At 40.6% G+C, this 11,644-nt stretch overlaps 1 protein-coding gene across 1 annotated transcript in view; it reads right to left on the minus strand.

Annotated features, from left to right (window-relative positions):
- BLTP3B (bridge-like lipid transfer protein family member 3B) overlaps positions 1–11,321 on the minus strand; it is a 105,718-nt gene extending 94,397 nt beyond the window's left edge. Inside the window, 1 exon segment of the mRNA XM_060025449.1 lies at positions 11,057–11,321. Coding sequence (XP_059881432.1) covers positions 11,057–11,100 — 44 coding nt within the window. The 5' untranslated portion in view covers positions 11,101–11,321.
- Between the last annotated feature and the right edge of the window lie 323 nt (positions 11,322–11,644).

Genomic DNA, 11,644 nt, shown 5'->3' on the forward strand with positions numbered 1-11,644 from the left:
AGACTGTCATACAATGTGAAGTAAGTCAGAAAGGGGAAAACAAATATCGTATATTAACGCATATATGTGGAATCTAGAAAAATGGTACAGATGAACCGGTTTGCCGGGCAGAAATTGAGACACAGATGTAGAGAACAAACGTATGGACACCAAGGGGGGAAAGAGGCGGGGTGGCAGGTGGGGGGGTTGAGATGAATTGGGAGATTGGGATTGACATGTATACACTGATGTGTGTAAAATAGATAACTAATAAGAACCTGATGTACAAAAAATAAATAAAATTAAATTTAAAAATTAAAAAAAAGAATGTCTATATGTGTAAAACAGTCATTCTGCTGTACAGCAGAGATTGGAACAACCCTGTAAATCAACTACACTTCAATAAATAAAGGTAATAATAAAATATGGAAAGAGAATGCAGTGCCAAAACTGGCCTGAACGCTTACAAAAAGTAATCAGACAGAAAGTCTGAGTGTGGGGCAGAGAATACTCCTCTATATTAAAAGACACTAAAAAGACCTAACAACCAAACATGTGAACCTTGCCTCCTGAACTGAAATAAAAATGCTGTAAAGACATTCTTGAGACCAGTAGGGATGACACGACTGACTGTTTATTTCCTTGGATTTGATGTGGTGCTCTAATGGTGTAGAGTGGGGTCTCTCAGCCTCAACACTTAAGAGACAGAAAATTAATTCTCTCTTCTGGGACTTTAGCAGCATTTCTGGCCCCTGCCCATTAGGTGTCAGGAGCACCACACCCGTTCAGGAGCAATAACCTGAAAAGTCAGTGCTGGTTTAGAATTAGGAATGAAGGTTGCATCACATCATGAATTTACTAAAGAAACACCTTAAATGGTTAAATGGTGAATTTTATGTTACGTGAATTTTTTTTCAATAAAAAATGTAATAATAGAAAAAAAAGAGAGCGCATAGGGCTTCCCTGGTGGCGCAGTGGTTAAGAATCCGTCTGCCAATGCAGGGGAAACGGGTTCGAGCCCTGGTCCGGGAAGATCCCACATGCCAGGGAGCAACTAAGCCCGTGCGCCACAACTACTGAGCTTGCCCTCTAGAGCCCCCGAGCCACAACTACTGAGCCCGCGTGCCACAACTACTGAAGCCTGAGCGCCTAGAGCTGTGCTTGGCAACAAGAGAAGCCACCACAAAAAGAAGCCAGGGCACCACAACGAAGAGTAGCCCCCACTCGCCGCAACTAGAGAAAGCCCGTGTGCAGCAATGAAGACCCAACACAGCCAAAAATTAATTAATTAATTAATTAAAAAAATATTATACTTAACATTAAGTACACAAAATAAACTCTTTAAGTCCTTCAGTGAATTGATCAAAACATCCTCATTATCAAAAGAGCCTTCATACTTCATTAATTAAATTAGACTATGATGCCTAACCCATTAAAGAGTAGATAATGCTAATTACTATTTTCAAATAGCTGACTATAAGTTTTAAAACTCACTCATGCAACATCAGAAAGAACTGGTTATAGCTTTAAGTGCATTGCCAAACCTTATATACTAGAAGACATTCTAAGAGAATTGCATGAGCCTGTAGCTACATGGTAAAAAAGAAAAAAAAGAAAAAAAAAACCAAACAAACATGAAGTCGGTGCCTGACAAAAAGAAGAAGAATCAGAAAATATTCTCAAAGTATCTTTATGTGGGGCATAGTAAGTGCTTGCATCTACAGAAAGAAAAAAAAAATGGGGAATAGAAGAATTACCTGAGGGCAGGAAATTCAGACAAAAGGTCCCTACTCGTGGTGAAAGCAAGTAGTCAGTTGCCAGGGTTTCTTAGACTCCTCTGGTACTCATTTGGGTGATTATGAAATTCACAGCACACCAATCTCCACCACAGCCAGCAGGGATCGCTGCAGGGAATGGGTACACAGGGGACACAGAAGGGAGCAAGTTTAAGGGAAGGAAGAGGAAAGGAATGATATGATAAAAATATTTAGCTCTGATGCACTTTAAAGAAAATACAGTTGTATTTCACACTGGATTAACTAAAGGCAAATGCTGCTTAAATTCTAAGATAAATTAATCATTTATGATTTTCTTCATTCTCTCTACCACTGGTAGCACTACTACTCTATTAAATCAGTATTTTAAAATTTTTATATTAAAAATAATATTTAACAAAAATGAGATAGCTATATTGTACAAAAGTTATACAAAGACTGAACTGTACAATTCAACATTAAATGAAACCAATTAGCACAAGCACTCTAAAAGACAAGCAACCTATAAATACAAATTGTCAAAATTTTAACTGCCGTAAGGCCCAGTTAAAACTATAATCCTCATTTCATTTCATAGAGAATACTAAAGAGTAAAGTTACCTATGAAAAATAACCCACAAAACCAAGAGATCCAGCAATAAACTACATCTATATACTCAAAAGTAAATTGGAGAACTAAAGTATTAAAAAAAAGTTTTAATTTAAACTTTTTGGATATAAATCAACTTTTCATGTTTCTAAACAACTACTATGTACCACAGTACTGTGGCAGATGCTAAAGATACAATGGTGAATAACATAAGCATAGTTACTGCACTCAGAATTCAAAGCCTATCAGGGTTATTCTACCCTTAAAGAGATGACAGTCTATGGAACTAATAAACATGAAGCTTTTGTTTTAATAAATAGACAACAGTAGAGGAAAACAACACGATGCTATGATAGCAGTGGCAAAAAGGAGCCAGAGATTCCTCTCTTAACGGTATTTTTGGGTAGAAAAAGAGTACATTATACATATAGCTAAAATGAAGTCTTAAAGGATAGACTAATATAGAGATTCAAAATTTACACACAACATTCTCTTTGGCTGGGAGAAGTCTCGAAATAAGTCAGTGAATTATGAGACAGATCAATAGTAAGTCTAATGCCTGAAAAAAAAACCCAAACAAACAATAAATTACCATATCCTGAGTCAAATTTGCTCAGCTCTTAATTTTGTTTTAATAACTTGGTCTTGATATGATAACTACTTATATTTCACTTGTGGAAACAGTCATAAAGCCTTTCACTTGTAACTTATGTTCAATGTGAGCTAATACCAACTTGTAAATACCAATATTTAATAAATATTAAATTACTCATCCTAAGTAACATAATATGCAGACTTTAAAACATATAAACTGATAAGAGATCAACTTACTAAGGAAACGTTTAGACTGGAAACTGCAGTATTAAGGCAAAGTGCAATATTGCAAAAAAGTGATATAGCAAAAAAATTATGCAAGTAAAAAGAAATAAATGGAGAAATTGTCCTTCCCCAACTTTAAAGAATTGCTGAGTCAAAAGACTATGTTTCCCAAGCTTCAAAGGACTGCAAAGTCAAAGTATTCCCAAGTAATAAAAGAATCTCCTAAGGGATATTGCAGGAGGATGATAAAACACCATAAAAGAGTAATAAGGGAAATGCCAAAAACTAAAAGAAAAGCAAACTGTTAGGTGGGAACAACAGCCTGAACAGGTAGTATAGAATAATCAAATTATAAGGGTGCTGGATCAGTGACTTAACCACTCAACACTACCTGTTAAACCTTGGGAAAGTCAAAAACCTCAATGTTTTAATAACCTCCTTCTAGGAGACAGGAACAAATACCTTCTGATAGGATTATAATATTACAACATCCAATGGACCAAGCATCCAATCTCCATTTCACCTGAAGTTTTCAAATCAATCTCCTAAAAGTAACTTTTCCAAGAACCAATATCTTGGTTATAGTTGTAAATTAATGTGAAAGAAATGGGCACCTTGCTCAATTTCAGATGCTTCTACATAGTGTACGTAATAGAAAAAAGGAAAAATCCACCCCCTAAAATTCAACTCACAATTCACTTTTCTGTAATTATCCATTGCATTAGCCAAAGGATAACCACACACAAAAAACACTGACATTGTTGTTGCCCGACTATAAGAGATGCAGTCTAAATTAGCTTACAAATAAAAGGGATCTCCAGTAAGATACTTAATAGGCATCCAAATTAATGTATCCAGAGCCAAACTCCCGATCTTCTTCCAAAAGCCTGCTCCTCCTCCATATCTTCTCCAGCTTAATTAACAGCAACTCCATCTTGTCAGTTGCTTATGTCAAAGTCATCCATAACTGTTCTCTTTCTCAATGCACATCTTATCAGCAAATCCTGAGGCTCTGCCTTCAAAACACTTCTAGAACCTATGTATCCCAACAACTCTACTGCATCCACCTAGCTCCAAGCCAATATTTTTCTCATCGGGATAGTTATCACTTTTCATCGGGCTCTTCTTCTGCCCTTGCCCTCCTATTATTTATTTCCCACTTGGCTGCAGTGATCAATGGCTCAAAGCCTTCCAGTGGCTTCCAATCTCACTCAGGGTAAAAGCCAAAGTCACTACAAGGTCCCACAAGATCTGGCCCTTGTTTTCTCTTTGATCTCATCTTCCTCCACTCACCTCACTTCACCTATATCGGCGGCCTCGATATATTTGCCAAAAAATGACAAGTAAGCTTTCACTTCTGGATCTTTGCATTTGTTCCCACCCCCACTTTCAGGTCTCTTCTCAAATAACATCTTCTCAATTAAGCCTTCTCCAACACTAGATTTAAAATTGCAAACTCTGTCCCCGCCTCCTTGCACTTCCTATCCCCTTTCTGTGTTATTTTTTTCAACAGCACTTACCACAAATTGATATAATGTACTTCACTTATTCATTTAATTACTCTCAGCCTTCTCTGATTAAAATGTAAACTCCATCGAGGGCAGGGATTTTTGCCCAGCACTATGGACCAGTACCTGGTACAAAGTAGCACTCAGTAAACATTTGCTAAATAAACAACTAGTATATACAGGATTATTGGAGTAAATCAGCATTATTGGAGATTATTTTTAAAACAATACAATTTAAGTAACCAAACATTACTTCAAAAAATCCCCAAAATTATAAAAGTAAATTTATTTATAATCCTAAAAGGTAATATTTAACTCACTCTTCTCCCAGTTGCCTCATCCAAGTAAACCAAATCTCACAAATTTGATATGGCAGTACAGTTCTAGAAATAGGTTACATTTAGTGATCCTATTCATGCTTCTTATGCCAGAATAGGAATCACTGAAATTTTCCAAGAGTTGAGACCATGTATCTCTAATGCCCAGTTCTCAATAACCTGGTACATATAAACTCTCAAAAATTATTTATTGAACTTTAAAGTGAAAAATGTAAATAATTTGCCTGTCAATAATTATATGAAATTATAATTTGAGAAAATAATTTCTTTTTTTAAAAGCTTTTTATCTTAAAAATATTTATTTTATTTATTTATTTATGGCTGCAGTGGGTCTTCGTTGCTGCGCACGGGCTTTCTCTAGTTGCGGCGAGTGGGGGCTACTCTTCATTGCGGTGCGCAGGCTTCTCATTGCGGTAGCTTCTCTTGTTGAGGAGCACGGGCTCTAGGCGCGTGGGCTTCAGTACTTGCAGCAGGTGGGCTCAGTAGCTGTGGCTCACCGGCTCTAGGGCACCATCTCAGTAGTTGTGGCGCACGGGCTTAGTTGCCGGACCGGGATCGGACCCGTGTGCCCTGCATTGGCAGGCGGATTCTTAACCACTGCGCCACCAGGGAAGTCCTGAGAAAGTAATTTCCAACAGTCTAAATAATCTATGTTGTATTTCTTTTTAAGAATGTCTGATACAAGAAGAATTATGGACCCAGTGGTATTCATCTCCAATTACATGCACCTTAACTTCTCTTCAGCAATGCACTTCCATGGCCTTTTCTGATACCTTGCCCTAAACTAGGCTTACTCTAAAATCTTTTTTTTTTTTTTTGGATTACCTGGGCCTCTCACTGTTCTGGCCTCTCCCGTTGCGGAGCACAGTCTCCGGAAGCGCAGGCTCAGCGGCCATGGCTCACGGGCCTAGCCGCTTCGCGGCACGTGGGATCTTCCGGGACCGGAGCACGAACTCGCGTCCTAACATCTTAAACTTTAACATATATGACACTTTCAGACAAAACATCTAATCCTTCCAGTTTTCTCATTTGTTCTTCTCAACTGCTCTTCTAGTAGATAAAATTTCCAATCTTTTGAGGGTTTTTTCCTTTTCTCCCCAGGCTATCATCAGCTGCCCCACCCCCCTTCTAGCCTTATACAGCCTAAGCCATCCCAATCAATACACTGTGAAGCACTGGAAACTCACTTCACTTTGCCATTCAGTCACAAGATCATGCAAGCCCTCAACCCTTCCTAATCTCCTTAACAAATATTCCAAATATTTAACAATCTTCTCAGGCCACCCTCCCTTTCTACTTGTTCCTTCCCCTTTATTTAGGGAGCATGTCCTGTTGAGACTGTCAAGTAGTTTCTCTTACCTAGATCCTTGGAGCTGACCTGTATCCAAGCCCTTCCCAAGTCTGTTTCTCTAACCTTCCCATAACCTCTGTGGTACACTGATATCCTTCTACATTACTTTTCTACTTAAGTTAATCAGAGCCCCTCTAGAGACTCTATGTTTCCACCCCAGACAACTGCTCCTGAACCCTGGACTCCAAACCAAACTGATAACCATGCACCTTTAGTGATCATGTCCCTCTTTTGTCAGGAACTCTTTATTAGCAGTCACCTCCTGGGATGAAGTTCAATTTCAATTTCCTTAACATAGCAAATGAGGCCCTCTGAAATCTAATTAAGTTCAGTGCCTATTAAAGACACCAAATGGAGCAGCAAAGCCTGACTCAAAATAGTTCTCCCCATGACCATATTTTTGCTCTATAACCCTTTGCCATTGTTAATTGATCCATAGATAAACAGAACTGGGCCAAACATTTTCTCTCCCAGGAATCTGAAACTTGACAGGATATCAGATTGGGAGTTATGAGAGATGGGGCAGCACCCTAAAGCAGTGGTTCTCAACCAGGAGCAATTTTGCCTTCCAGGGGACATTTGGCAGCGTCTGGAGACATTTTTTCATTGTCAAGACTGTGGGAGTGCTATTGGCATCTAGTGGGTAGAGACCAGAGATGCTGCTAAACATCCTACAATGCACAGAGCAGCCCTTTACAACAAACAATTGTCTTGTCCAAATGTCAGTAGTGCTGAGGTTCAAGCACGCTTCCAATTAGGCCCTAGGAGTTGTCTAGTTCCAGATTCTGTAACCCACCCCAAGAGCCTTCTGTTACATTTCCTTTTTCAGCCTAAGTTAAACAGAACAGGTTTTTGTTGTCTGAAGACAATATAATCTTAACTGGCATAGTATCCTAGTTTAATAATCTGACATACATGTGTATACTTTAAACCAGCTTCTCAACCTCAAAACTATTGACACATAGGCCAAATAATTCTTTCTGTGGGGGACTGGGCTGTGTACTGTAGGATGTTTAGCAGCGTCCCTGGCCTCTACCCACTAGTCACCGCCCCACCCCCACCCCTGCCAAGTTGTGAGAATCAGAAATGTCTCCAGACATTGCCAAATGTCCCCTGAGGGGTAAAAACACCCATATTTGATAACTACTACTTAAAACTATACAAAGACTGTACCCAGGTGTGGTGTATGTCTGTCCTGCCAAACCCCCAGTAAACCTTGTGCCCAGCATAATACGCCTTGAGCCAAAGGAATAGTGGGGAGCATTTGTATCTAAATCTTCCCCACCACTTTTCAGGTCCTGGCTTAAATGTACCCCATCTTCAAGCTTCTATTCCCCCCCTCTGCCTTTGCTGGAGCACGCATGTACACATACCACAGTAACAGGTAATGAGGCCTTGAGCTGAAAGGTAGCTCCTGCTCTTATTTCTTTTCTTACACTTGTTCTAACTTTTCTTTAGAAGTTTCCATTTCCTTCTGAAAAAAATACTCTCCTAGAGAAGCCTCCAAAACATATTTTATGCTGATGATGGTATGAAAGATCAGGGTAAATTCTCCTTCAAAGGCTTTTCCTGTTTCACTTCTCTTAAAACGCAACTACTCCAACCCCCATATCCAACACACACACACACACACTAACTCTCCCTCTTCAGTACTGTTTTCATTAACAATGAAAGAGATGCTTGGAATACAAACTAAACAATTAGGCAGGGAACAAGTATATAGATTTACACTTCTCAAATAGTTCAGCGTTTGCTTAAAGCATTTGTTAATTTCTTAAGAATAATTCCCCTTTCATACTTTTCCAATACACCAGTTTCTTAAGCCCCTGTATCTAAGTAAACCTGGTTTTAACCTTACAATTTCACCATACTTCAATCTCAAGGCTCAGGGTTGGCACTCTCTTTCTCCTGTTGCTTCCTAGATAGTCTTCCTTACTGGAAAACCCCTTATATAAAGGGTCATTTTCCTAGCCCTTCCTTTCCAGGACACCGGCACCACATTTATTCAATGATTCAATTGCCCATTATTCCCTAAAACCACAGGAAAATAGGTCATGCCCAATATCTGCAATAATATTGGTGGCTTATAGTCTTGCCTTAGTTAAAAAAAACAGCAATGTGAGGGAGAGTCAGTTCATTGTTGTCATTCATGCATTCATTCAAAAAATAGTCGTTGAGTGCCTACATTATTCTAGACTCCGAAAAACAAACAACAACAACAAAAATCCCTATCCTCATGGAATTTACATACAGTGGAGAAGACAAACGAACTGCAAATAAATAAGTATATATTATGACTGATGAGAATGAGCGCTACAGAGAAGAGTATGGTCAGGTAAGGCCTCCGTTAAGAAGGTGCCATGAGTTCCATTCACTGGCCATAAGAAAGGTATTGGAAGGTAGTATGTTCTAAGTATTTCCTATCAAACTGTGTTCCAGATGATTAGATCAGTATAGTGACATCTTCATTACTGAATAACCTGTAAAATTAAGCTTGACCCAGGTAATTTCAAAAGTTCATTCCTATTTGAGTAACTATAATTTACCACAACATCCACCTTGTTTCTTCTACTGTCATCCTTTATGTTTATAAATAATTGTATTTTTCTTAGGAGATGACAAATGACAGCAACAGCAGTAAGATTAATATTTTAACCAAGAATATGAATTTGATGCTCTTCAGTTCATCTGACTTAAGGAAGTTTTGAAATGTGAAATAACTGAAAACTCAAGTGCTTCAAAAACTCATCTCAAAAAAATCATTGTTATTTACAACACAGCTATTGAAAATCATACAGATTAAAAAGTAATCCTCGAGAGTAGCACTGACATATATACACTACCAGATGTAGAAGAGACAGCTAGTGGGAAGCAGCTGCATAGTACAGGAAGATCAGCTCGGTGCTTTGTAACCACCTCGAGGGGTGGGATAGGGAGGGTGGGAGGGAGACGCAAGAGGGAGGGGATATGGGGATATACGTATACGTATAGCTAATTCACTTTGTTATACAGCAGAAACCAACACACCATTGTAAAGCAATTATATTCCAATAAAGATGTTTAAACAATAAAACAAACAAACAAACAAAAAAGTAATCCTCAAGGCTCAATTCTGAATGTGTCTATTTTGTGAAGTTAGCCATTACCTTTACAACTAATTTTTAAGAGTCCTTCCAAACTGGAGTTCTACAAGAGAATTAAACTCTAATGCCCTAAGGCACTCACTGACAGAACAAACTTTTCTCCTAAGCATCTAGAATGGAACTAGCTAAGTACTATCATCCTAGGGAGAGTGAGAAAATAGAAATTCAAATCATTTTCTATAGGTCTGAATTTTCTTGTAGGAACTGAGTATGAGAAAGGCTGGAGGACATCTGATAAGTCAGATCTTACTTAAATCATAAAAAATAATAATAAAGATAAAACCTTCCAAAGTGAGATAATTCATTATTGGACTATACGGACAATTTTAAAAGAAACTTTCCAATTAGTGATAATGTTAAGAAATGTAGATTCATAAATGCTGCTATAATTTGTTACTTTAAAAAAATATATCTTATTCAATGTTATAAGTGAGAAAAATATTTGCTGAATCACAGAAATAATTATTTTGTTCCCTAATATATAACCTGTGGTATACAACGATTTGGAAAATCAAGAATTGTTTGTATTACGAAAGTATATCATCACACCCAAGTGTTTTCCTAAAATCAGTTAAAATTAATCATTAATTTACAGACAAATAACAGAGAAAAGGGTCATAACTAAGCAGTTTGAATTCGCTGTTAACAACTTGCAAACAAGATCCTACATTTAGCCTGTGTCTTGAGACAAATATGGAGAAGTCAGGGGCAGTAACAAACTGCCAGCTTTACTGAGTCATGATTCCGACTAAAACCACGTTACGAAATGGAAAGAATGACAAGTCTCGGGTTTATTATCACAGATGTTGGCTCCCTGAATTTATAGGTCTTAGATTAAAATAAAGCAAAAAACAAACAAAAAAAAACTGCTTTGTACGAATGATGTGGGGCTAAAACGACTCCAGAAAGAACTCGCCAAAGCTGGTAACTCTGATTATTTACCTAAAACAAATCCTAACTGTGCAAACAGGCACACCCTCTAATGCATTAGACTGGGAACGGCGAGGTAAAGTGAATTCAGAACAATAACAAGGTTAACATTTCAGTGAGAAAACAATTCTCAGCCCTAACAGTCCACACTGCGCCAGACGCCCTCGGTTAACGGAACCACTCAGCTCCGAATGGAGGCGAGCAGACACCGGGCACCTGGGTGACAAACCATCTGCAGCCTCCGCGCAGGACCGCCCGAGAGGGGTCCTCCAAACGCCCCCAGACGCCGTGTCGGCAACGATCCCAGTCCGCCGCCTCCCCCGGCAGCCCAACACGCTCCTCCGCGAGCAAGCCGGGAGAGAGAACCCGTCCAGGGGCGAACCCATCCAGGGACGAACTCGTCCGGGGGCGAACCCGTCAGAGGACTGACTCGTGAGGCCAGTCTTGGGCGCCGCAGGCGACGGGAGATCCGGGGCAGCGACCTCTGCCCGGACTGGAGCGGGGAGCCCGAGGGTCGCCTCCCGCTCGGCTGCCAGTCCCCGCCGCCCCCGAAGCCGCAGGTTGCCTCTGATAACCAACTAGGGCGGAAGCGGACTAGCGCCCACGCCCGAGGCTCTGACTGACCTGGAGAGGTGCTTCAGGATCTGTTTCTTGATGAGCCCAGCCATGGTGCCGAAGCGGGGGTCGCCGCGCTCTCTCTCCGTTCCTCACTGCCTCCTCTCTTCGTGGCCGTCTCCTCTTCGTCTGGGTTAACCCGGCCGGAGGAGAGACGCGTGAGCACTCACGCCCAGGACAGACCTGAGCCCCCTGCCGAGGCCACATCCGCCACCGCTGCCGCCAAGGACCGGGAGCATTCCGCTTAGGTAGCCGCGGCCGCCGCCGGCGCCATCTTGGCTGCAGCATCACCTAAGAGATCTGGGGGAGGGCCGGAGCGGGGCGGGCTCGGGGCGGGGCGGGCTCGGGGTGGGGCGGGGCAACGCAGGCTCCGGACAGGCTCTTGCTGCCCCGCCTCCCTCCCTGGGACTAGCGCGCTAGTGCCCCTGACACTGTTGGATGCTTTGACTCCCAACCCCAGAAGCTTCTTGGGTTTTAGACCTCTGTCCCCACGCTCTAGTCATGTCCCCGTCTCCATCACTGAGTTCTTCATACACATCTTCTCTTTTTCATTTCCCTGTCAGAATTTGCTCTACAAACGGCTCTAATTGCTTTGCT

The sequence above is a fragment of the Delphinus delphis genome, chromosome 11, assembly GCF_949987515.2.
Source record: "Delphinus delphis chromosome 11, mDelDel1.2, whole genome shotgun sequence".
In the NCBI taxonomy this organism is placed as follows: domain Eukaryota; kingdom Metazoa; phylum Chordata; class Mammalia; order Artiodactyla; family Delphinidae; genus Delphinus; species Delphinus delphis.